Here is a 26,923-nt window from a genome sequence, read left to right as displayed (position 1 = left end):
TTCAAAACAATTGTCTTAATACAGTATAATATAAAAAGTGATACAGTGCCCAAAGTCTCCACAGTGGGGAAACTGTTCCCTTATAAAAGTCATTTATATTTTATTTACTTTCCACCACAGCTGTTTTATAAGCCTCCCTTGCTGTGATGGTAAAATACACTGGAGTGTCATTTTTATGAGCTACAGAGATCACTTTCATGAAACTCACCCCAGCACATATTAACATTGCTTTATAACCATTATAACTGAGCATTGCACTTTATTGCAAGCCGTGAGCAACTTTAAAAAGGACCCAAATGCACTAATTTAACAAAAAATAGCCTGCTTTTCTTTTCCTTTTTTATCAGACAGTAAAGATTACCAATAGACCTTCTGCATTTCAGAGTAGCTGATACATAGATTGACATGGCCATAGTGCAGTTCATTCACATAGCACCAGAAAAACTTCTGGGGCTGAATTGCTTCCTTGCTTGCTTTTCTGAGAAGCTGGAACATCTGAAGGAAAATGCCTTTTAAAGCAATGATGGGCAGAAAAAGAAGCTGTTGTTTTTCAAATAGATTTTCAGGTGCCTTTCTAGGCACATCAGCTTCATCCTTGCCCTTCACAGATGGGAAAACAGAGGCCCAGCGTTATATAGAGACTGACCTGATGTCAGCCGGGAGATCAGTGGCAGAACTGGCCCCTGGTGCTCCTGAAAGCCCTGTTGTCATTCCTCGTTTGGAAATCTATGCTGATGCCAGAGGCCTAAGGAGCTAAAACGTGCCTGCACGAGTAGTTTCGTGGTCATGACAACTCTTTGCAGTGTTGCATGAACTGGAGCATCCCGGTGCTGTTCTGTGTAGTGGTGGCTCTTTTTTAGGATTTATAGCTTTAGTTCCATGTGCATAACCTGGGTATCAGCATTTTCAGGTGGATCCCACTGAAGCGCTGTGCCAGCCCGTGTGCCCAGGGCTCTGTGGGGTCCCCTGGGAGCACAGGGGTGACTGCGGTACCTGCCCAGGGGACAGAGGTCTGGGCAGGACTTTCAACAGCCTGGCCAGGGAGGAGAAACACTGAAGCACCGAAATGTAAAATAGGAAGACGGAACAGCAGTTTATGTGGTGGCTTGAACCCATTATTTCCCCTGGTGCTACACAGGGTGACAATTGATTGTCAGCCGTGTTGATGGGCTTTCATTCACTGTGACTGTTCCACAGCAACTGCCCCCAGTTAGGTAACCACACTTCATTCTGTGGTCATTCAATGAAGGAATCATTCACTTTCCATTCATCGTTTGTTTCCCCATTTGTTTACAGCTTTCGTGCTGCCTCAAATTCAAATTGATTAACAGTTGATCCGGTGGCTGGACTAGAGTGCACCATGGTTCTTCCATCTTGCTTTTATGACTCTTGTGATCTCTCAGTCTCTAAATCCTGGTGTCCTCTCAGTAAATTAAAGAGGAGAATTCCCTTGCAGGGGCGGGGGTTGCTCATTTTAATTTTGGTGACTGTTCTGCCAAGAAGAGCGATGCAGAGGTCATTAGCAAAACTTGGCTGAAAGTTGAGGTGGGAAAGTTATAAAACAAAGAGTCCCTGCTCTGATTTTACATCCTCTGGGAATGGCTGGTTATTCTATTTATGTGTTGCCAGTGCTGAATAAATGCCACATCAGTATGGAGTGAAACTGCTTTAAAATGCCCATCTTTTTATTTTATCTAGTAACCCAAAATTCAGAAGGTTTTCTGGAACAGGAAAGTGTGTGCAAAATAGCTGAATTAGGGAATAATAAAAATACGCTGTACAGGCATTGTTGAAAATACAATAGGAATATATAAAAAGCTTCCTAGTACAGCTGAATAATAGCAATGATTAAAATCAACTTAGTAAATCTTTGAATACAAAAGGTAGCGTGAAGGCAAAGCAAAGCAGATAACTGAGAGAATTCAGGCACTGACATTTGGGGCTGTGCTGTCGACGGGGTTTTCCCGTTGGAGAGGCCAGGATTTCACCTACGAAATGATAATGAATTTCCAAAGTAGATAATCAGTTTTTCTTGTCCAGGACCGTGTGTGGGACAATGGCCAAAGCCAACTGCTCGGGTGGAATCACAGTGATCACAGCAGTCCAGCCTGGGCAGAGATCTGCACCAGCCCCGGGCAGTGGGGTGTGATGAGCTGTTTGCATGAAAGAGAGAGCAAAACTCATGGTGTTCTGCTCTAATGTAACTCTGGAGGATTTTGTTATTATTCATGCAAATATTTAATTGTTTTTAAATCCTTCTAGCATCCTTGACCTCATTGAATCTTGTAGCAAGGAGTTCCACATGTTAACAGCCGGTTTTCTTTTGAAAACACACCCAACAGTGTGTCCTGTCCTTGATTTTACGTACGTTACCTTTCCGCAGTGAGAGGAAGAGTGCAGGAGCGCACTTCATATTTCTTGTTATTGCTTTTTTCTCTACCTTGTTTCATGTTGTTTTTTCTGCTCCAAAGCATGCAGAACCAATCTGCTCAACCCCCTCTCTTCCCATGGAGGTCTCTCCAGGCTTCTCATATTTATAATGTCCTCCCTGAGCGTTTTGTTTGTTCATTTTTTTCTCATTTATTTTTGATGCAAGGTAGGAAGAGCGGAAAGCTGCATTCTGGTGATTCACAAAGTGGCATCTTAATACTTAATCTGATTGCTTTCGCTCTGTAGTGTTTTACATATTTCGAGTAGTTGCTGGAGCTGGGAAGGAGGTTTCCTTGTTCTGGGTAGTGCTCAGGTTTTTATCACAAGGGCTGTAACTAGTTTAGGACCAAGGAAAGTATTTGAGTGACTAAATTCCCTCCTTCATCTGTTCACTGCCTCCCATTTGGCAACACTGATTTTAATTTGACGTTGTGCTCATCACTTATTGACCACTCTTGAGTGTCTTTAATGTTTCTCACAGCCTTTCTCTATTAATAATCTGGATTATGTTATATTATCTCTTGCATTAGAAAGGTGGTTCAGGTAAAATTTCGGAATTGTTTACTATCAACCCTTTCTTGTACTGAAATTGTAGACTGTTTAGTCCTCCAGAAGAAAACAACGGGTCTTTGTTTTCTCCCTCTTAAGTGCTGAGTTGAGCGTGTTCCAGACCCGGTCTAACGACTTGTCTTACATTTGTGTTGTAAGAACGAAACTTCTTTAATAGCTGGTTCTTGAGTAATTGCTTTTTTTGCTTTTGGTGATGCTTTATTTTTTTTTTCCCATTGGTAAAATAAGATTATAAAAAAGAAGCAAATATAAATAAAAAGTGCTTGTGAAGGTTTCAGTGAGGTGCGTTGGTAGAGCTGAAAGATTTTGGTGCCAGCTCACTGTGGATAAATCACCAAAAGTGCAGCTGTGGTCCAAACTGAAGCCAACACAGCTCAGACTGTTTCAAACATGGACTGTTTAATATAGTCAGCAGCATATCTGCTTGAGGGATCTATACCAAGGTGTTTTAAGCAGTGACAACCTTAATGTGCAAATACTTGTCTGAGCTACACTTAATAGAGGAAGCCTTAATTGATGAAGTGCTTAATAAATGCCTTTTTAACAAAGGGTTGGGGAACAGAAGAGAAAATTATAACACTGTTAATGTGTTGAAGCATTGAACTTAGATTGCATGACTTGAAAGAAAAAAATCAGCCTACGGTCTGACTGATTTCCTTGGTGTTTGAATTGACTTTCTACACTTAGGATTATACAGAGGCCAGGTATGAAGTTTCCGGCTTTACTTATTTCTCAGATGCATGTTGAAGAATGAATACATAGAGTGGTCAGGAGGGTTTTAATATTTTCAAATGAGATAACAGGTGATTTCATGTAAAGTTCCCATATCATAAGGCCCAGACAAGGCAAGGAAGGTTGTAACTCAGTAGAGTCTTTTGGAGGCTGTCAAGACAAAATGTTGTGCCACCTTAAATGACTTATAAATCTGAAAGTTTCTTCAAATCTGTAAGATTTTCAATGTTATAAAACTAGTGCGAGTTAGAGGCCAGAAATAATGATCAAATCCTATAATTTCTTTCATCTCACAGAATTTAGGCCAAAAATTCAAATCGTGATTGTCATGTCAGTCTCATAAACATTGAATATTATTTCAAAGTGAACTGTATGGGTCAGTTAGAAACAGACATGTAATCTTAAATTTATATTGAACAATAAAGTCAACTCTCTGGTGGTATTTTTTAGTAAATTCCTTAAAGGGACCAACTCTTCCCACCTCTAAAAAGGAGGTGATACAGGTGTAAAAATCAGTGCTTCACACTGTTGTTTCTCTGGGCATGAAATGACAGTTTTCTTCCCCAAATAACTGTCTTCAGTTCAACCAATGTCAAATGAAGTCTTGTTGGTGCTGAGCAAATCCTGTCCTGTTCCACCACTCTGCTCTTTGGTTCGTATTTTCATTGGGCTCTGTGCAAAGCCAGTAGCAAGTCAATTTGAAATTGTGCCTTCTAGAGGCAAAAAAAATGGCAAAGCCAAGCAACGTAATCCATGCAAATGATTTTGCCCCTGCTGCTTTCTCCATTATACTCCTCAAAACTGCAGCAACTATTGGGCTGTCATGCTGCATTTCCAACGAAGAGCGGAGACCTAGAAGTTTTCTGCGTGGAGTAAAGCGCTTACCAGCCCACAAATATTCTTTTGAAGGTGTTTCTCTTATCTTCCAAGGACATGCATCATTTTGAAACCATTCTGCTCAGAGACTGGAAGCCTTTCAGTTCAGAGCTAACCAAGCTTCATGTCTCTTTTATTTTACTTCTTTCTGAGTCCATGTCTTTCACACAGCACTGGTTGCGAGTGTTTCTTTGCTCCTGGAGTAAGCAGGCTTTGGCAATGGGTTTAATCTTTCTCTTCCAGCTTATGGTAACTCAAATGCAATTTCTTGACATGACAAAGCTTTATGAACCTCAGGTTTCAGCTTTCTGTAGGAGAAACAGAGCAACAAGCTGCTTGATACAGCCTGAAAAATCCACCTACATACCTACATCAGTGAGAAAGGGCAGCAATGTGTGTGAGATGGGGAGAGAGATACTGCAAGAAGGACAAATCGGAGTTCCCCATGAGAGCATGGCACCTTCTTTCAAAGGATGCATTTTAATTAACTTTTTCTACTTAACAAATCTGAAGCTTCAACAGTTAAATTCAGTTGTTCTTCCTTTTTTCTGACTCCTGGTGTCTGTTGAACGTGAATTATTTCCCGTAATCTGCTCTTCTTTTGAGCCCACAATATCCCATCTTCCCACGCCAAAGAGAAGGAGAAGGGGCACCGTGTTCTCTGCTGCTTTGCCTGGGTTGTTCAGCTTCCCAGTTCCTCAATATAAGGTTTGCTTTTATTTCCATTCCTGTAACATGCTGCGTCTTGTCTGTACTTAATGACCAGCAATTAATCTTAGTGCTGAGCTACCTCGCACTCTGATACCCTTGCAAAGCCCCCGTGGCTTCGTTTGGAGGCTAGAAATTGCAGTTTTGATACGGTCTCTTTGTCAAATATTTCTTCTAATGTAGAGGGACTGTTGTTGGGGTATTTTTCAGGCATCCTAATTATTTTCTTCCAGTCTCTGTGTTAGTGCTGACTAAAGGCAACACAGCTTCCGATCTTCTGCTTAGGTGTATGGTTAAGAAAAAAGAGCAAAGTCCTAGCAATGATGACTAGCCTGCTGAGCTGTGGTATTGCTTGGGTCTGAAGGAAGATTCTTGCTCTCCAGATAGCTGGGTAAAGAAACTGGAGTGGGTGGTTCGTTATGAAGAGGGGAATCATGGAGGAGGTGCTACAGTTTCCCAGTGGCCTTTCTGTCTTCCTCCCCCTGTGCAAGAGGGGCACGGGGTAAGAAACGCGGCTCTCTCAGCCATCCTGTCCTCCACAGGCTTGTAACTGGGAGATTCAGTGGGGTCAGGTTGGTGGCAGCCGGGACAGGTACCTGCTGCATCCAGCTCAGCTGCTTTAGAGCGGGGATGTGATAAATCCGAGGTTGGACCTTGCTGTTTTTTCGTTTTACAGAGGAGGTCATGCTGGCAGAGGAAGACAAGAATGCAGAAGAGAAATCTCCTCTGGACGGTAGGTCGTTTTGCTGTGCCGTTCTCCTCCTGTGACACGAGAGAGGCTCACGTGCTGCCCGCTGACATGGCTTTCTGTTGTCACCAGGAGGGTGTGAGGAACACGCTTTTGCATGCACTTGGCAGCAGTCGGGCTAAAGAGTCCCTTTGCCCGTACCGGGTCTTTTTGAGGTTGCAGGTGGATGATGAGCAGTTATGTGACACACCACACTGGGATGGGGGTCAGTCGGTCCCTACGCTGCCTGTGGGCCCGCAGCATGACGGGGATGCCCCGTCAGGCTCTGCCGAGCGTGGCTGGCCGCGTCTACCTGCAGGTCGTGGTAGGGTTAGGCTGCAGATCGGATGCCAGAAAAGAAATGCGTTGACCGAGAGAAGGCAGGGCTCTAAACTGAGGTTTCCAAAAGGATTTGGCCAAGAGACTAAGACCCCTGTTACTTGTAAGCAGTAAGACATAACAGGGTGTGGTGATCCTCTCTTCCGACGTGTGACCCTAGCGTTGCAGGACGGCTGGAGCTCCAGACACAGCGAGGCCGCGGGGACCGCTCTCCCTGCGCCTCCAGACCCAGGAGCTCTTAGGGTGCGACAGCCAGTCAAAGTTCAGTTAAAGATTCTTCCCTCTCCCTTTTCTGACCATCTTTCGTCCTCCCATGTCTCCTCCTTTCCCCTCCCCTCCCTTTTCCCTCCTCTTTTTTTTTCTCCTCCCGTTCACTGTCAGGGAGGGCCGCCTCGGAAGGGCCGATTCAACAAGGCACGGCACCGGCAGAGACTAGCAGCGGCAGCAGCTACAACAGTGAGTGGATTGCAAATCACCAGGGGCTCAGGCGGGACAGGGCTTCCCCCCCGCCGCCCCACGCACCCAGGTCACCGGCGATGCTTCCCGGGTGGTTTTTTGCACCTCACTCCGAGCCACACGGCTCCTTGGGGCATCAGGCGCCCACCTGCCAGCCCACGTTGGCCAACCTGGTGACCTGTGCTCGGGGAGGACTCGGGGATGGAAGAGCTGGGGTTGAAGAAGGTCAGGGCTGAGGTGTGCTTGGCAAATCTTGGTGTGTGTGTGTGGGTGTGTGTGCGCTGGGGAAGTTTGTCCAGCACATGGGTGCAGCCAGGGCTGTTAGTCTCGAGCTTTCTGTACTTAAAAGGGACTGTTAAGAAAGATGGGGAGACTTTTGAGCAGGGCCTGTTGAAACAGGAGAAGGGGTGATGGTTTTAAACTGGAAGAGGATAAATTCAGACTAGATAAAAGGAAGAAATTGTTGCCCCTGAGGGTGGTGAGAGCCTGGCCCAGGTTGGCCAGAGAGGTGGTGGATGAACCATCCCTGGAGACATCCCAGGCCAGGCTGGATGGGGCTCTGAGCAACCTGAGCTGGTGAGATGTCCCTGCTCATGGCAGGGGGGGCACTGGGGGAGCTGGGAAGGTCCCTTCAACCCAAACTACTCTATGATTCTGTGAAATGAGTGTCTGGAAGAGTAGTCTGAAAAGCTGAGTGGTGTAAGTGAACTAGAGGTGGGTGCAGACTGTGGCGTAAACACCCAGGTGTGCTAAACCTCCCTCTATACCAGTAAGCTAGAAGAGCATGGTAGTGTTTCCAGCCTTGAAGCCCACTGATACGAAGCAGCCTACATCTATGCTGGGAAATTGTCTTAATCTCAAAACCAGGGGGACATTGCATCCAAGGTACCTGTAGAGATGGCACGACCTAACTGCTAAACATGTGCAGGACGTTTTGGAGGGAGAAGATAAAGAAGAAGGTATTTATTCCCTACCAGGGAATGTTGTAAAACTGTAATCCCAGGGCTTGGTTGTGTTTCAGTACTGGGGATGGCCCTGGACATGCTGGAGTGTACTGGGACAGGTGCAGCCTGAAGGACCCAAAATCTGGTGTTGCTGGGAGTGAGGGTTCAGCCTACTGCTGGGTGGCGAAGTGGTTATTTGTAAAAAATTGGATCCAGAGCACTTATTCAGAGCATCCTCTCCTCTTCAAGCTCCTCCAAACCTGAGTGATGCTCTGGGAGTTTCCTCAAGTGACAAAAGCAATAACACTTGCCTTAGCTGTGGAGGAAGAAGCGCATCCATTTCTCTGCCAAGGAGGGGAAATTTGTGTAGGGTGGGGGGATCCTCTCGTATGACCCGACCCCCCGGGCAGTCGCTGCAGAGTGAGTGGGTTTGCTGTGTGTGCCTACTGAACAGAATGTATCACCACACCGTGGGGTGTCTTACTGCTGATAGCAAACGGTGCTTAGTTACTGTGTGTCTTGAAGCTGTTACCAAACTGTACCAACGTTATTTTTCTCTGCTAGTTCTCAAGGTTTTGCAGGTAGGTGGTCACGGGACCAGTGTCCGCTCCTGCGTTACCCCTGTGCACCGGGTGAGCGGTGCCGACCTCTCCGAGCCTTAAGCTGCAGTTCTCTTTCCCTGTCGAGTAGAACGGTGTAGAGACACTCTCCCTATAAACGATGCTGTTGGACAAAGCGTGTTTTCAAAGGGCTCTGACATCCCCAGAGGGAAGGAATTGTACAGTGGGTGCTGTTAAGAGCGCGTTCAGTGATTTGTGGCGGTTGCTTTCAACGTAGCATTTCTGCTGCTTTAGGCATCGCTCTGTGGTGAGCTGTATCCGAGCACCGTAAACGCTAACTTCTTAATGGTGCACACTGTAAACAGCATTAATGTTTTTAGTGGTTAGAAGCACTCATCTCCTAACCCACTGGGGCTCAGGAAGATTCAGTGACCCTGCCCAGCAATTCTGCTGTGCTAAAAGGTCCAGTGGCTGCAGTGACCCCCCCCCACCCTCCTGCATCTGCTGGGGTGAAGTGTGAGCATGCAGACCTGTGCCTGGCAAGCCTTCACGATCTCGAAGGTTAAATAAATCAACAACCCTGGCATCAAAGCATGTGGAGGCCCTGCAAGGTTGTAGGTTGACTGATTTGCTCCACCTTAGCCTTGTGTGGGAGCTTTAAGCTGGCATTGGGAAGTAAATGCTGGCCCTGGAGAGTGACGGGAGGGGGAGAGAGAATCCACTCTGAATGCTCACGGGGCATTTTCTCTTTAATTTGCACACAGTGTTGAAAAGAGCTGCAATAAAGAAGAGCAAAAATGACCTGATTCATGCTGAAGAAGGTGAGGACCATTTCACAGACATTTGCTCCGTTGGTGAGTACTGGCTTTGCATTCGCCGAGGTTTAGATCTCCGCCTAAACATGTTCACGTCGCGTTTCCTCCGAACATCTCCTTTGCTCCAGAAGTTGCAGTTTTAAGAAGAATTATCCCTGCTCCTGCAGCAGCTCTCAACTTAGCAAAACAAATGGCTTTGTGGCTTCACCCCAATGCTGCCCTGCTCAGCTCTTGCATGCTACACCCATTTAAAAAGCCCTGCTAAAATGCTTGGAGAGCCCGTGCTGGGTTGGCCATACTGCGATTCTGCTTGGAACACGCTTATTTAAGCTAATGAAGCCCAAATACGTCAAACAATGCTGCTAAGGCTCATCTGTTGCAGGGAGGAGAGGAAGTGGACACTTAGTCACATCTGTCACTAATGCACAGCGTGTGGTTTTTCAGCCTTCGCCGTGTGAATGGTTACTGTGAGGTGCTGAGCAGTGGCCCTGTTTGTCATATTCTTGCCTTAGAAGAGGGTCTTAAAGCAATTCTTCACGTTTTTAAAGCCAGATATGGAGATACGCACCTGTGTGCATGCAATTACCTGCATGCCTCCAATGCAGGGTGTAGCATCACTGCAGGGTGTAGCATCAGTGGTGCAATTTTGGTACGTTTAGCTCTGGAGAATGAGATGCTGTCAGGCGACAGAGGTGCTGCTCGTTCTGCAGTTAAGGGAGAATGACTTCCCTTCTGGGATGTTGCAGTGAGGCAGGTTTGAGGTTTGCAAGGGGAGGAAGGCTCTGAGCACACAGCACCACATTTGGACATGAGCAGAGACCTTTCAGTCGTGGGTTTTTACTTGCTGGCTGGGGAAACATCTTCCTGAGTGCTTTGCAGTTAGCTGTTTTGCTTATTCCTGTCCCTGTTGTTTGAGTCTGTATTTCGCTTTGCTGCTGAAGCAGCAGATGTTCTCATTATCTTCCAAAGAAACGTCTTGGCACCCCAGTTACCACAAAGCAGCAAATCCTGGATGTATGAGAGTAGCAGCACAAACGGTACATTTGAGAGTATGTTTCTGTATATGCTTGCAAGCATGAGTGCCTCAAAGGCTCTTTGGAAGTTGGGCATTAACATTTTAAGAGATTACAACTGCTGCTGGAGTTTTTTTTCCCCCTTTAAGTGAAGACCTGGTTGCAGGAAATGAATGTTGCTCAGCATGTTACTGACACCATCACCCACTGTTGAGCTGCCGCAGTCCCCAGGCTGAGCAGGCTGCAGGTTTTGTGGCTAAACTGCCGACAGTTCTGAGAGTTGCTGAAAGATGACAAAAATGCAGCAACCGTGTGCATTTTTGGTTGGTTTTATTCCGAGCAGCTTGGATCCCTGCATGGATAACAAGGAATGGACATTTTTTGGAACATTTGCTCATGGTTGCAATAATTATGAGGTCTTTGCATTCACATCCAAGTCCCTCCAGGCTCTGGGCACCCATGCCACGCAAACAGATCTTTGAATTCAGCGTTTCAGGTGGCAACGGATGACGGAGCATCTGGACTTGTGGATAATCTGATGCAGAGCTGGGAACTGTCTCGGGAGCATATGGCCGGGAAAATAACAGCAGTGCTTTCCACCTTCTGCGAGTGGTTCACCCACTTGGGAAAAGCGTTTTTGATTCATGAAACAAGGCAGAAAAAGAAGAAATGGATAATGCAGATAGTTCTGCAGGCTCCTGAAAAGGCTGAAACTCTGCCTAACATAAACAATCAGATCATATGGGCAATTATGCATAAAGAATGTGTTTTTGAGAAAAGGCTTTTTGGGATGGTTTTCTGTAATGCCTTGCTGATGGGAGCGTAAGGAGAGTGGAAGAACTAACAATGTAATTACCAAGTGCAATGTGAAGATGCAGACCAGAGTGGTACAGACTTCGACAGGTCTCTTGCTGGCCATTGACTGAATGTGTTGCACTTTAATTCAAACACAAGTACCTCAATGAGCCTTATAATTGCATTATAAAGCTCTATAGTGGTAAACACTTCCCAGTGTGTTCTCTGGAGTTGTTCCTAACATTTATACTTTTCTTTCCTCCTAACGCTCAGCCTTCCTTTCCGCACTAATCCGCGTGCAGCAGGAGATGCTGCTCCTTCTGCCTTCTCACCCTCTATGCTGCACCAGACACAGGACACTGTCTTGATTGCCAGACGGTGAAGCCTGGAGAAGTGGACATTTCCTACATTAGATTAGTTTAAATACTGCTGCTTTTGTTTTCTGGAAGATCAGTAGAACCATTAGAGAGGGGGTGAAAGGGCAGCAGACTATTCCCATGCAAATCTGACAGCATAGGCTGGCTTGAATATCTGAGAAGTCTTTACCTGCTAAACAGTAATATGATACGGTGCAGCCTGTTTCGTGTCGTTGTTTTAAAGCAATAGATGAGCACCATTTTCTTGTAATTGCTGACGGAAAGATTATCAAACATAGCAACAGCATACTAAGCTTTCTGCAAGGAGTTTGTTCAAAGCCTGGCCAGGGCCAGCTCTGCATTTGGGGTGTTGGTGGATGGCCAAAAGTGTGAAACGGAGCAGAGAGCTTGCTTTCTATTTGGGAGACAGCACAGCATGCTCTTATGTAGCTGTGAGGCTTGGAGAACCCATTGGTGTCACATCTGGATGCTTCATCCTTTCTGTGAGTGCTGTGTTTGATGTTACTGAAGGATGAAACAGGGTGAGATTCCCACCCCTTCCAAGTATTGAAATGCAAGCAAGCACACTCAAAAATCTGGCTGCCTCAGCCGGAACACATTGTTCATGTAACTCAGCTGTCTCAAATGACAGCCCATGCAAGTCACCTACTCTCATGGTGCTTGGTCCAAGACAGGATGATGTGTGTCCTGGTCAGCCCTACCTGCTGGGACGCTCTGGCCCATGATGGGGAAGGGCAATAGTGTATTATCTTGCCACAAACCATCTTAGAATCATAGAAACATTTTCGTTAGAAGAGACCCTCAATCATCAAGTCCAGCCATTAACCCAGCCCTGGCACTGCACCATGTCCCTGAGAACCTCATGTCCGTCTGTCCAACCCTCCAGGGCTGGTGACTCCAGCACTGCCCTGGGCAGCCTGTTCCAATGCCCCACAGCCCTTTGGGGAAGAAATTGTTCCCCACATCCAACCTCAACCTCCCCTGGCGCAACTTGAGGCCGTTTCCTCTGCTCCTGGCGCTTGTTCCTGGGGAGCAGAGCCTGACCCCCCTGGCTCCAAGCTCCTTTCAGGCAGCTCAGAGATCAGAAGGTCTCCCCTCAGCTCCTGTTCTCCAGCTGAACCCCCCAGGTCCCTCAGCCGCTCCCATCACACTTGTGCTCCAAAAGCACAAAAGCCAAAGGTTTGGTAGCAGTTTCGGAGCAGTGCCAGCACAGTGGGAAACAGGTAGCGGGCAGCCTGCAGCAATCACGATTTTCCTGGCTTGCAACAGCGTCTGTGGCTGTTGCAGAGGAACTCCAAGGGATGTGTGTTTGGTATTAACGTGCGCTGATTTCTCCTGCCTCAGCACTGGCTGGAAATTTGCCTTTTCATCATGTGTTTCAACAGTGCCTGTGACCGCAGGGGGAGAGCTTACATTAGAAATAATTTCTTCTGTCAGCTTCCTATTGTTAAAACATTTGACTCTTTTCCAGGGTTTGAGGCCAGACTCGAAATGCAGCTGATATAGGCAGAATTGATACAAATGAGTAGCTGTGCCCAAAATATGATGCATGGAGGCAGATTGAGCCCTCTGCTGTAGAAATATATGAAGTAGTGGATTAAAATAAGGAGACTTCAATCAATTCAGTAGTAAAGACTGGATCTTTGCCTGGTTCTTGGAGCAGGGGAAATAGGGACCAGCTGTTGCCAGCTACCCAGCTCCAAGGAGACATGGCCAGAAATGCCACTGTGACTGGTACTTTCTGTCCTTCCAGTCAATCGTGAACCCAAAAGTTATGGGTTAAACTGGGATCAAGTCCAGCCATTAACCCAGCCCTGGCACTGCCCCATGTCCCTAAGAACCTCATGTCCGTCTGTCCAACCCTCCAGGGATGGTGACTCCAGCACTGCCCTGGGCAGCCTGTTCCAATGCCCCACAGCCCTTTGGGGAAGAAATTGTTCCCCACATCCAACCTCAACCTTCCCTGGTGCAAATTGAGGCCGTTTCCTCTGCTCCTGGCGCTTGTTCCTGGGGAGCAGAGACCAACACCCTCCATGCTGCCCAGTTTCTTTAGATAGTGGGGTTGGGCATTCATTTATGAAGTTCTAAAATCTCAGCATTCACCCTCACGATGCCATTGCCAGCAAGATGCCCTTGCTCAGCCCATAGTCAGCGCTCCAGCTTCTGCTCAGCCGTGTTTCTGGTGCTTGGGAGAGGGTCTGTGTGCCCGGGAACGTCCTCCAGCCTTTCACCTGCTGGGATGTGGGGTGGTGACTCTGCTTTCTGTCCTAGGGTCTCCTTTTGCCCGTGCCAGTTTGAAGAGTGGGAAGAATGAGAGCTCATCCTACTTCAGGAGGAAAGAGAAAATGTTCCGGTTCTTCATCCGGCGCATGGTGAAAGCTCAGAGCTTCTACTGGATCGTCCTCTGCGTGGTGGCCCTCAACACGCTGTGTGTCGCGATGGTGCACTATGACCAGCCGGAGAAGCTCACCACTGCGCTGTGTGAGTACCGGGGACTCCACCTGTCCTCCGATGAGGTCTGGTGTCTTTGATTGCTCCGAGCACTGTTACATCCCATAAGGTTTGTTTTTTTGGGGGTCAGAAATGCATTAATGAATGGTTGTAGTAACTCAAGAGTAATTGAGTCATAAAAATCAGAAAAACATGATACTGATTTGAGCTGAGAATGTCATCCCAAACATTGTCTGAAACTTGAGATTCAACCACATTTAGATTTTGTAGCGCTGCAGGAGAATTTGTTCCGTAACCAGCTTTATGAAAGAAGGGGAATGACTCCGTGCTTGGGTAAAAGGCGGTTTCTCTGTCTGATCAGCATCTGCAGGATTCCTGCTGCTTTGCAGCTGATCTGATCCCATGGCTGGTTCCTGTTGTGGACACTCTTAAAGCTCTACTGGGGCTGATGTCCCTGGGGTGGCAGGACGTACAGTGGCCGCTGCTGCTCGGGAAATAAAAAGGTCCATTGGTGTTTAAGGAATCATAAAGTGATTTACTACAGTTGTAGCAGTTATTGTCTTATTCTTTAAAATGCTGCAACTTTACAGCAGGACTTTTTTTGATAATTGTTTCTTCCTTACTAATAGTGTGTGATCAGATGGGGTAAAAGTCATGATGCTCTCCAGTGAAAATAGGTACAGTAGTGATAGACATAATACTATACAGGTTATACATATTTTTGCAAAAGCTTTTATTTTAGCTTGGTTCCTATGGTCCGTTATCAGTTTAGGTTCAGATGGTCTGTTTTAAGTGCTTTTGAAGTCTAATTTCATTATTTTTTTAAATTGCATCTTGTTCTGTCCTGTGATGAATAATCAGTGGAGGCAGCTGTCTGCAGTCAAAGCCTTTACACACCACGGTGTTACACTGAGGCTACAGACTTGCTCACAAAGCCTGTTTTAAAAACGCAACATGAAGGAGAGAGCTTTTTTCATTTATTTTAATTAAGATTGCAGGTTATGACCCCTAGAGCTCCAAAACCTGTAGGAATATGGTGACGCTGCAAGTTTTTCCTTCTGAGGGGAAGGGATGGAGAGTTTGTTTCTGGACGACAGAGCCATTGCGTTTGTCACTTCTGGATCTATACAATGGTCAGGAAGAAATCTTTTTGCAGTACTTGATATTCAGATGTAGCTGCTTCAGGATTTAAGTAAAACTTCTGAAGCCACAGAAGGCTAGGAAAAAAACCCCAAATATTTTAAACAGTCTGACTTAATAACTGTGGCTTAGATCATTAAAGATACTTATCTACCTAATTTTCATTGATTTCTTTATAAATTAGATACTTAAACATTTCTAGCCCTAGATCCTCAAGTCTTACCTTATTACAAGGAATCAAAATTTGAAGCTTTTTTTATAGACCTAAAAGGTCAAGAAATACCAGCTGCTCTGGCTTGAAAACCTCCCTGTTAATCGTTGATGGAACATTTAATCCCACCAGGTAAATGGAGCTCTAACAAGAGATGCAGAAGGACAGAAATTTCTTTCAACTCTTTTTTTTTATTCCCCCAAGATTTAGACTGAAAAGAGAGACAGACTTACCCAGAGAAGTCAGTCTTGCTTATTCATTTCCTAAATTTAACAGATGAAATAATAAGCTGGATTGGCAGAGTAAGTAGAAGTTTGAGGCTTAGGATTTCCTTTTGAATTAGGACTAAATGTCTAGAAAAGAACCAATGCTTGAGTCTTTCAGTTCAAGAAAGGCGGCTTTAGATTTCCAAACTAAGCTTTAGGAACACCTTATGCAGTAACTTTTCTAAGAGAACATGAAGATATCTGTCAGCCAGCAACTTCTATTTAATAGAAGGGATGGAAGGGATTTTCTGTTGATTAGAATTAAAGATGTGTTGCCATGTGGGAAACTTTTCTGGGACAGAGACCATCATTTATTTTCCCAACCTACCTTAGTTGAAGGAAAAAAGTAAGGACAGTTGAACTTGTGTTGTGCCTGGGATCAGGGACTGGGGTGGATCCTTCTTTTGGGAGCTCTGGGTATGTCTATAACACACAGTATTGTGAATTAGCTTCAGAAAAGTGATTCGTTGAGTTGTTTTTAATGGAAAAGTCAAAAAAATGCCAAGGAACCCTGTGTTCTTGGAAGTTATAATAAACCCTCAGCATCCTCCCAGCCATTGGTACTTTCCTGGGTCTCATCTGCCCTTGATGTACCTTTGGATCATTGTACTGTCTTTACTGCAAGACCCAAGTGTCTTTGGTCAATAAGGAAACACCTGGGCAGGTATTTCACAAATCAATCCCTTAGACTCACTAAAACCCATACCAGTAGCTACAGATAAATACTGTTAGAAACAACAGTGAGGGCACAGGTAAAGCCAGAACGTCTGAGCAATCACAGGTTTTGTGGATGGTGCGAGCATTGGGTCTTTAAACGGAGTGGTACAAGATTAGCCATTGTGACATAGAGAATAAAAGCCAGAGATGCAGAATGAATGGTCATCATGGAAATTTAAGATACTATAGATAATTTTCTCCCTCTTTTTTTTTTTCTTTAAAGATAGTTTTCTCCAAGACAAGAAGCAGAGGTGCCCTTGGTTCCTTGCCTCTGCCCTGTCTTATGGCACAGTGTAATAGAAACTCTGGGAAGAAACTTATTGTAGCACAATTTTACAATGGAGAGCGTGTCCCCCGAAAAGGCTTACAAGTCCAAACTCTTAAACTACAGGAGCCCTGTACTTCCAAACCCTCCCAGCTTTTCAGGGTGATGAGCTGTACTACCATATTCATGCCCATCTTTGTGTTTAGTGCAACCTGAAGGTTTCTGCCTGTTTTCCTGGAGATGGTGTAGTTATCATGACATAATCTTTCCTATTACTCTAAAGCTTAATATTTAATACAGGGGATATTTTACACCTTAAGGTGCGTGGACTAACTGGTTGTTTTGTTACTGCACTCAGGGTAAGGCTGGACTTGGCCCCTCTTCTGCGTGCACTAAACCACAACCAGCCTGATGAACCCTTCAGCAAATACATTTGTGAAGGAGCTCCTGGAAAGCCCCATTCTGCCCGAGATTTGTGCACAAATCCATTAGATACAGCTAGAACAAGATATCACAAAGCCAGGGGATTTGAAGCAGCTCCTGGAAATACTTGGCAAAATCCTTTAAGTGTAAGAGTGACAGAGTTTAAAAATGGCTTTAAAGTTAAGCCATGAGGAGCGAACTTCACTAAGAGGAGCAGGACTTGGCTAGTCTGATGTAGAACAAGAGAGAAATAGCCAATTCTAATGATGTGGTTTCATGGAAGGTGCTTAGAAATGAAGTGCCGAGGAGTTTTGTGAAGTGCATCAGTGGGAGAGGAGCGTGGAAACAAGTCTGGCAGGATCTGCTAAACCCTGAAACTCTACCCAGGACCTCTAATTCAATTATACCTGTCCCTCTGGGGAGAAGTTTAATTACATTACAAATTAATTTTACTTAAAGAATGGTTGGTAAAAGCCTACGGGTCTGCATTGATTTATTTTTCCCCTGGTCTTTTCTTTTAACTTTTGTGCTGTTGAATTGTACTGATTAGCTTTCTCTGTTTGATATTCCATGTTGCTGCAACTGCTTTGAAAAAGGAACCGTAGGAGCTTTAGAAAGGGGCTTGGGATTTCTTTAGTCTTATTGAAAGAGCCGATGAGAAATTCTTTGAATTCTTGGGGTGTGGTGGAGAACAGGACATCCTTTATGCCCCTGTAATTATCCCCAAATTAGAGCGGATATTTTCCATCTCTGCATGGGGAGGACTCCAGTGCCACGTTGCTACAGGAGTTTTCTCATACATGGACACATGGCATGTTCTGCTCACCAAAGCATGGGCCTTCGATTAAATAAGTTACAATTCTGTATAAAAGTATGTATTTCATGCAGCCACACATAATTGTCATCAGTTTGGGGTAATTTCCACCATTGCAGGTATTCTCAGAAAAAAAGAGACTTCTGTTGAAAGGCAACTCTCTAATCCAGCCTTGAAAAGCATCCCTGAGGTCTAGAGCAGTGATGGATATCCCTCTGGATATGAATATGCAGCATTTGCAATTGCGAGTAAAGGCTTTTTGAACTGAGCATATTTATTTATGTCTGCTGAGCATTTCTACATCTTCTTGGTCAAAGAGGAGGAAGTTCTACTTCACCGAGGTTCTGCTCCCGGTTGGTTTAATGTATGGGGAGCATGAGCAGAGGAAACCAAAGCGGGAGGCTCGGCACGTGCTCCTGATGACATCGGGCTGGGAAACGGGGCAGAAATTGAATTAATCCACGGGTGATTGACAAAAAAGGGCCGCTAACTATCTAATTCAAACTTATAGGGCAAAAAAGATGCTAGCACAGCCTTTGCCAATAGCACAAATTTGAAATTGAATCAGAGTACTTGTATCAAACTTTTTTTCTTTAAATCACATTACAAAATGCTTCTGCTTGAGGCAGATTAAATTACATGTGGGGTCTGAATACCAGGAGGTCCAAACAATGAAATTGCATTTTCAATTATATGGGCAGGGCTGTGTCAGGAGAAATGGTGCTTCTGATCCCTCCATTGGAGAAGCTGATTCGTTTTGACTCAATTGCTTCTGCCCAAGGAGTTCACTATGTCCACGTTTTCCTTCCCTCCACCCCTTGCCCTCATGGTGCTGGTTTGTAGCACCCGGTATCTGCTGAAATACATGATATAAGAGATATTGCTGCCTATCTGGAACTCTGCTCTTGGTGGAAGTCACCAGCTGTGGAAGAACAAATTGAGTGGTTCTTTCAAGAGCTGCTGAAGGAAGTTGTTTCTTGGATGTTCTCAGTTTCGAACATTTTCTGGGCTTTGTTTGTGGTGGGTTTTGTTTGTTTTTGTTGTTTTTTTGGTTGTTGTTTTCAAATCAAATATTTCTCGATTCTGATTTGCTTACAGAGGGCATTGGCCAGCTTTGTTTCTCCTCTGACGTTCTGGTTTTGCAGGTGTGTTTGCAGGATGTGTCAGTCTGTTGATGGAACGTTGCACTGGTTGATACCTGGGTTTTTTTGTTCATGCTCCTGCTGGATGGGCAACTGAGCATTAATCCTTGTTTCTTTCCTCCTTTTTCTTCTTTTGGAATGATGGTAACTTGGCAAAGTACACTGAGATCTCTTGGTGAAAATCACAATAAAACCCCTCCTACCTAGTATTCTTGTTATTCTGTGAAAGAATATGGAGTGGACCTGAAACGTAACTCTTAAAGGTGAGTTTGTGGATGGAGAAGGGGATAAGAATCCCCTGCCGGAGTGAGTTATGGTGGGGCTTGTGCAATATTTTCTGTAGGACCCACCTGACAGTTTTAGGTTTTGCCTGCTAACTAAGCCAGGCCACCAGTTTCAAAGCACTGGTTTGGTATCAATCCTCATGGTAGGGAGAATTGACTCTCAAGTCATTCCAATAAGCACCATCGAGCTTGCGGAGGGAGCAATTCCAGTCAGCACAAACTCTGGTCCAAGGTTTCCCTCTGGGCTAATGACTGAAACAGGTGACAACGGCAGCACAAATTCTTCCACGCCCGGAGAAGATGCATCTGCTTTATTGGAGGAGTTTTGCCTTCTGGTTCTTACCATTTCCAAAGTACATCAGGTGCAGTATGGAAGTTCAGGATCTGGCCTGGAAGGTAGTTTAAGCTTCTGATTTACAGGGCCAGCTGCCAATAATTAAGGCTTTTAACATTCTTACTACTTCACAATCACAACTTTTTAAATTATGTGCAAGGAAATTCAATACCACTGAACATGTGTTTTTAAAAAATTCTCTATTTTTCTATTATTGCACTTGTCAGTCACCTCATTTCATGGCAGACATTGGTTCACCTGGTCCCTTTCCCGCACCCTCTGCCCCTGTACAGTCAGATGGATTGTCAGTGTAGCTGTAGGTAACTCCCTACTCCGGACTCCCTTGTGTTGGAAGCAGCTGTTTGCTCACTGGACTCTTGCCTCTGTTGTCAGAAAAGTCGTAGCGTGGTACAGGTGTGAACAAGCTTGTCCTAGGAAGTTCCAAGCTCAAAGGGAGCTGGAGATGTGCTGCTCCTTGAGCACTGAGAGCCAGCGATGGAGCCTACATCTTGGTAAGAAAAAGGCTGAGAAGTCTGCAGACTTCATCATCTTATTCCTCAAACGTGAATGCTTTGCCCTTGAAAGTCATCTTTAATGATATTGCTCCTGTTTTCAAGGAGAGTAGGTTACATGATGTAATTAATACGCTCCTGGTATTTCCTCCCATATTGCAAATGTTGGCAGAAGTGTCCTTGCAGGCTCCTCACTGAAGCGTTAATAAAACCTTTCTCATCTAGTTAATGTTTCCTGGATTTTAGTTAACATTATGCCCATGATATTTCATGACTGCCTTTTGTTTAAAATTTAGAACTCCTTTTTTATTTTTGATAATTGAGGCCATATTTTTCAAGCATTTTCAAGAGACAAGCAGCAATTTGAGATGGACTTGGGCCAGCCACGTTCACTCAATTCTAAATGTGCAAGGCAGTGAATGGAGTGAAACCCAAGTAGTTTGAAAGGACCCATGTTCCCTCCCCTCTCTTTCCACACACTCATTAGCTGAAACCATGTATTGCAAGAGGTGTACAAAGCTCCCAGGATTTTAGATTATCCAGCTGCAATTTTTCATCTTGCAGCTTGTATCTGTTGCCCCTTGTCTGTCCGTGTGCACCTGTGAGACAAGTTTGGTGTCATCTCTCTATCTATCCTGGAATCATAAAACTGAAATTCCAGCAGACACCTTTCCTGTAGCATATTGAAGTGCTGGAGCGGGTCCAGAGAAGAGCAACAAGACTGGGGAAGGGACTTGAGTGCAAGCCCTATGGGGAGAGGCTGAGGGAGCTGGGCTTGTTTAGTCTGGAGAAGAGGAGGCTTAGAGCTGAGCTCAGCACTCTCCAGAACTACCTGAAGGGCAGTTCTAGCCAGGTGGGGATTGGTCTCTTCTCCCAGGCATCAGCAATAGGACAAGGGGCCATGGGCTTCAACTCTGCCAGGGGAAATGGAGGCTGGAGATCAGAAAGCAATTCTCTGCAGAGAGAGTGGTCAGGATTGGAATGGCTGCCCAGGGAGGTGCTGGACTCACCGGCCCTGGAGGTTTTGAAACTGAGATTGGACATGGCACTTAGTGCCATGATCTAGTCAATGGGCTGGAGTTGGACCAAGGGTTGGACTGGATGATCTCTGAGGTCTTTTCCAACCCAGTCGATTCTGTGATTCTGTGATCTGCGCTGCTGCAGCATCCGAGAACCTTCTGTGATGTGCGGAGCAATGGGATTAATCTCTGCACTTTGAAGTTTGATTCTGTTCCTCATCTTTTCTCCAGAGGGAGAGGTTTGCCTTATGCTCTTTAGTTTGTTTTGGGAGTCTAGAGGTGTTTTACCCTTTTTGTGTTTGTTTTTAGCGTTCCATTGTTTCTGTTGCTCATTGGCCTCCAGATCCAAACTTGCATGACCTATAATGCCAACAGCAGCGTTTTCTGTAGCTTTGAGTCCTAAAAACTTGATCTGGAAATTATACTCCCAGCTATGTTCTTTCTGCCCTTTTTTTCATCATAGGTGATAAATTTTCCCATCAAAAGCTTCACAGCCTATTTTCCTGTGAAGCAGAAGGAAACAGAACTTGCTCTTCCATAATTATATGGTTACACAGACATAATAAAAATAAATGTGGCTATGTGCTAACAGTAGACACAACACCCCTGAACATGAGCTCTCAGAGGCATCAGTTCCTTTGGGTATGAAGGTATTTTTATCATGAGAGGATGTTACAAAATCTCACACCCCTCTCCCAAAAGTGCCTGTTTTATGTAGGTATGGGAGTCCTAAATATACATTTGCAAAACATTATCTGTGCAATTAAATTAGACCTTTAGATAAATTAGCTCCAGAGCTTCTTTTGAAATTTATTTACAAAGGTGATGAGAATATTTAGTACTCATAGCAAGCATCCCACAGTACAGATGAAACATTGCATTTATGGTTCTTGAAGGCTGAATACAACTCAGGTGCATGTAGAAATAATGGTGTGAAACTGTCCTTGGTGTCTTGTTTGGCATTGCAAAGGGATTTTCTTCTGGCAGGAGGCAGTCGGTGTTGTGGAAACGTACCATTGCTCCCCACATGAAGAGATGAGCCTACCAAGGTCTTGTGGACTAATTAGATCTGTTTTCCTCTTTCCAGATTTTGCAGAGTTTGTTTTTCTGGGTCTGTTCCTTACTGAGATGTCACTGAAGATGTATGGGCTGGGGCCGAGAAATTACTTCCACTCTTCATTCAACTGCTTTGACTTTGGGGTGAGTAGGTTTCGGCTTCATGGATGGAGCGTGTGGCTCTCCCGTTATCGGATGGTGTTGGGCATTGCAAGGTGAGTGTGGGAATCCATGGCAAGTGGTGCTGTAAGCAGTCGTTGGATAAATTAGCTGCAGTGAAACACATTAAGCTCCCCCTCGTTCTCATCCTTCTTGAAGAAATGTGGCAGCCGGGGGTTTTGTTTCCTTGGTGAGCTACGTGTTCGCAGCATCAGCTCCAGTAAATGCTCTGATTACTGGGAGATTCCCTCTGCCTTTTAAATGAGGTGACTGAAAGACAAAAAACCCACACATCTTATTTGCTCATCTCCCCTATCGCCCATTTAATGGCCTTTACCTCAAGATACATAGGCAGCACTTTTCAAACATGAGTGCTCAGAAGTGGAAATCTAAACACACGATTAGGTGATGGAAAGGCAATAACTCACATCCGTTTATTGCAGGCTCTCCTCCTTGTACTAAAACTAAAGCTTCAAAGTGTGAGTAGTGGGGCCAGTTTTGACTCCATCTAACCAAGAGCATCGCATGCAAATGTTAATTTTAATTCATTAAAAGCTACTAGGTTGTAATCTGTCCTCACAGAGGTTAACTCAGCTTCTCTTATCTTCAGTGTGGGCTGAGCACTGCATCCCACAGCGTGAATCAGTCTGTAAGATTTCTGTAACAGAGCAGATACAAAGCTTATGATGCAGCCAGGAGCAAGGGGAAAACATTCAGTTCATTGTACCCATCATCCAGCCCTTCTCTCCAAGATTTAGTCTGTTATTTCTAGCCTTTATCTGGCAAAGTACTGGGGGTAGTTCTTCTCCCCTATAAAGCTAAAATCCCTTCTTCAGCACTGCTCCCACAAGGTAGGAAAAAGTATTTTTACCTTTGGTAAGTGGCCGCTAAATGCAGCTAAAGTCAACTTGTCCCGTTTTTGATCACGTCAAAAGGAAAACTCAGAGCTAAATAGACTAAATAGACATTGAGATTCAACCAGCCCATGAGTTCCCTGTGTCCGACAGACTGAGGTGTTGCACCCGATGTGAGGATCTCCTCTCTGGGGTGTCCATTGAGCACTTGGTGTCTCAGAGCATGGAATTGCATCGTGCTGCTCTCCTGGCTGCACAGGATAATGCACAGAGTCTGTAGTCTGTCGTGAGAGGAAACCGGAGCACAGATAACACCGATAATGTAAGACAGCTGGATGTTTGCACATTCAGAGTTGTGCCTGAACAAAGGGCCAGAGAGGTTCCCTGCAACTAAAAGCAGCCAATTCATGGAAAGTTGAACTGCAAGTTGTCTTGCAATAGCTGGAATGAAGAGTGTGCCCACAGAAAACAAAGGGGCTGACCCCTCTGCGTGCCTGATGACCCCAGCTTCTGTAAGCTGAGTCTAAGACATTTGGCAGCCAAGCAGTATTGCCTAATTAGACTTTTAAGAGTGTCGTTGCCTCCTTTGCATTCCTAGTGACAGATGCTACATCGATGCATGTCACCAATGGATTAAACAGGCTCTTGGCTGCCATTTTCTTTGGATTCTTGTATCCAGGATGCTCCTTCCACAGCAAGAAGAGCTTGTCATGGACAGGTGATTTAGGAGCCTGCATTATGCAAGAGATAAACCTACCGTGTGTCTCTGTTTTGTGGCATGCTATGGTGAGTGCAGCGCTGCAATAAGCTTTGCCGAGTGTTTCCCCAGGAGGTAAAGCTGTTGGTCCAATTCTAATTCTTCCTCCCTTAGAGAATCCACTGGGATCCTGCTTCTAGCTGTGTTTCTTCCTCCTCACCCACCTTCCAGCCCCCAGAATTAATTCAGCTACTTCACCCCCACTGGAATATCCCACAGATCTGTAGTCAGTTTAGTTTGACAAACCATCAAGATGAAACCGCTCAAATGCAAAGCAAGTGAAGCAACAAATCAGAGCAACATCAGCCTTGGGAGAAACAGTCCGGTGGGGTCTCATGTGAAACAACTCCCAGGGGGCCATGGTGAAATGCCAGGAAAATTAATTATCAGTGTAACATGTGGAGGATCTGAGGAAAGGTTTTTGCTGATTCATGAGGGGTTTCCAAGAGTGATAGATTGGAGGAGAGAAATTTTAGTTCCTTCTTTCTGTGATGGGAGAAACAGGATGAGCAGCTGTTGTGGATCTCCCTTTCCCGCTACATTTTCTCAAGCAGAGCTGTGTTTTTCAAAAGACATCCAGGTTTCTGTTTATAAAGGGGTTTCCGAGCTGGTGCGCCCCCCAGCACTGTGCTCAGACACAGCTCTGCTGGCCCTGACTGCCCATTAACACTCCCCTTCACAGCACAAACCGCTCACGGGATCGCTGATAATGTGTTCATGGTGAGCGTCACGCAACCGGGGACCACAGACCACGGGAGCTCTGAAATGCGTGGTTAATGCAAGTAATAACAGTAGTTGGCAGCAAAATGCCTGCCTTCTCTTATTAACCGTGCAGCAACCTGTGTTGATATAATTGTCCTTTCCATTTGTGCTTAACCTATTACTATTTTGCCTTTTTTGTAATAAAGGTTGAAGAGATTTCTTTATTGCTTGAAGTTAATTCTCTGCCAGCCTTAAACAGACAAAACAAAACTTAAAAGACTACCTTGATTAGGGACGTATTTTTCAGTAGCATAATCTGGGAGCCTGGCAGACAATTGGATGTGCATGCTAGAGGCTTTGCAGGATCTCTTAATAGCGATTATCTTAATCGGTGTCCTAAAGACTCTCAGTTGCCAGAAATTTCGGGTAAGTCTTGCCCAGAGCTGAGCTTTGCTGTTCTGCAGCGCTGGGGCTGAAGCCTTTTGGTGCTTGTGATGGGAAGGGAGGACAAGGCAGCGTCCCCCTGCTCCAGCTGTGTGGGGTGGGAAATGGAAGTCTTGGCGTTTGTTGTTTAGCCGATGTAGAGGAAAAAATACGCTGTCCCTCAAAAAAAGTTATTTTAAGGTAGTTTACTTGCTAGAGAAGAAAGCAACAAGTTCCTATATGTGGTTCCCTGTGCTGCTTCCAGGTATTGCGCTTTTTCAGACTGGGCTGCAAAAAGTTGGAACAAGAAGTTTTAGTGCTGTTCACTAGTTCATGAGTTTGCTGAAACCATCACAGCCCAAACTCTGATCCTTGTTCTCTCCAGAACTAAGCAGAAGTTTTGCCTTGTGTAAAATGGATTCTTCTTGCAGGTCATCGTGGGAAGTATATTTGAAGTTATTTGGGCTGCGGTGAAACCAGGTACCTCGTTCGGCATCAGTGTGTTGAGAGCCCTTCGACTGCTGCGCATTTTCAAAGTAACAAAGTACGTCCAGCTCCCTTTCTGCTCATATGAGGCTTTCAGTACCATATGAAATCTGTCTCACCAGCCTCCCAGCAAGTGTTAGCGCTTACCACAGATGTAAAAACCAAACAGATGAAGTCAACACAAACTACCCCAAAAAAACCCCTCCTTTTCAGGACAGTGAGTGAAGTTCTCACCCCCTGATGCTGGAGTTCCCTTGACCTATTTAAGTGGATTTTTCCCCAGACATGATGTTACTATGATTAACAGAAGCCATTTCTAGTCTACCTGCTTTGAGTAATTGATGGTAATAGATCTTCTGATTGGTATGTCCCAAATCAGTGTGACTGCAGATGGCAATTGTTAAAAAGTTAAATTAGAGCCGGGCTAAAAGGTGAGAGCAGGATGTGGTACGAGGGGATGCAGCCTAAGAGGAGCTAAAATGCAGCAAGGAGAAAACAGCTTCACGTGTTTTCCTCTTTGTCAGGACAGAAGTGAATGGGCGCTGGCATCTCTAGAAATGCAACTTGTCCTGGTGCTCTGTAGCCTGACATATTTGGTGCTGAGCTATTCCAGGACAAGACAGAGCTTCTGCGTGTAGTTCGTGTCCGGTTGTGTTAACTGTGATGTGCAAGCCCCCGGCTTGTGGCAGATTTTGCCTGAAGCTGCTGTGTCAAGCCGGGGAGGACTGTGTGAGGAGCAAACCCTTCCCGCTCTCCAAGGAGAGCAGCTCAGTCCCTCTTGCTTAGGGGCTGACCCCGAGCAGGTCTGGCTGCAACTTTTTCAATGGAAGATTTTCTCCTGAGAGACCAAAGTTTCTCCTGAAACCTCTGTCACTGTGTTATGGACGTAACTCTTCTTGGAACGGGTGCAATGGGAGCACAAGATCCTCCTTCTCCTGGGATGGATGTGCCTGTATCGTCCTCAGCAGAGAAACATGGGGTGATTCAGTCTGCCCAGCTACACCTGCAGGAAGGAAGAGGAGGAAAATGAAGACAAAGAGGAAAGAAAGGATGGTGTTTCTGCTCTTCTGACTCAAGCTCGGAGCTTCTCTCCCCATCAGGAGATCAGACAAATCCCTGGGCTTCCTTCTGCTGGGTACCCAGGGAGGAGCTCAGTGTGTGAGTCTGTCCCCAAAACTGCACCAGAGGACATACAGGTAGAGGATGCTGCTGCCGAGAGTGACCTTGGGATGGCGGCTCCCAACACCAAGTTATGAAATGAGCGAGGTCACTGGAGAAAAAGAGACACAGGTTTCCCCCTGTGATCTCAGACTCAAAACATTTAACAGAGGACACGTGAAATGGCTCTAAATCACTCGTTTCCCACCGCCTGCTCCAGCCCCTTTGTTCCACATACCTGTCTGTCCAAAAGGAGATTGTCGAAGAGCTCCTCTGCTTAATAGCTCTTTCTGCATTTTCTGATTCATTAGTTTTCCTAATATAAATGCTCCCTGCCTGCTCTCAGCAGGGCAATAAGGCCAGGAACGAGAGCTGTTTCTGAGCACCCTCCCTGGCACACCGTCACCC

The 26,923-nt window shown here is 45.3% G+C and overlaps 1 protein-coding gene across 16 annotated transcripts in view; it reads left to right on the top strand.

The window, feature by feature from the left end:
- CACNA1B (calcium voltage-gated channel subunit alpha1 B) overlaps positions 1-26,923 on the top strand; it is a 277,816-nt gene that overhangs the window by 139,330 nt on the left and 111,563 nt on the right. For 7 of the 16 annotated variants that reach the window (XM_065035994.1, XM_065035985.1, XM_065035997.1 and 4 more), the window contains 6 exons: positions 5,993-6,049; positions 6,764-6,838; positions 9,107-9,196; positions 13,614-13,823; positions 22,008-22,120; positions 25,303-25,415. In XM_065035994.1, coding sequence (XP_064892066.1) covers positions 5,993-6,049; positions 6,764-6,838; positions 9,107-9,196; positions 13,614-13,823; positions 22,008-22,120; positions 25,303-25,415 — 658 coding nt within the window. The remainder of the gene's footprint in view (positions 1-5,992; positions 6,050-6,763; positions 6,839-9,106; positions 9,197-13,613; positions 13,824-22,007; positions 22,121-25,302; positions 25,416-26,923) is intronic. The other 9 variants (XM_065035998.1, XM_065035986.1, XM_065035989.1 and 6 more) reach the window with 3 other exon arrangements.

This window comes from Columba livia, chromosome 19 (assembly GCF_036013475.1).
Source record: "Columba livia isolate bColLiv1 breed racing homer chromosome 19, bColLiv1.pat.W.v2, whole genome shotgun sequence".
NCBI classification, from domain to species: Eukaryota; Metazoa; Chordata; class Aves; order Columbiformes; family Columbidae; genus Columba; species Columba livia.
This window is presented reverse-complemented; position numbering and strand designations above follow the sequence as displayed.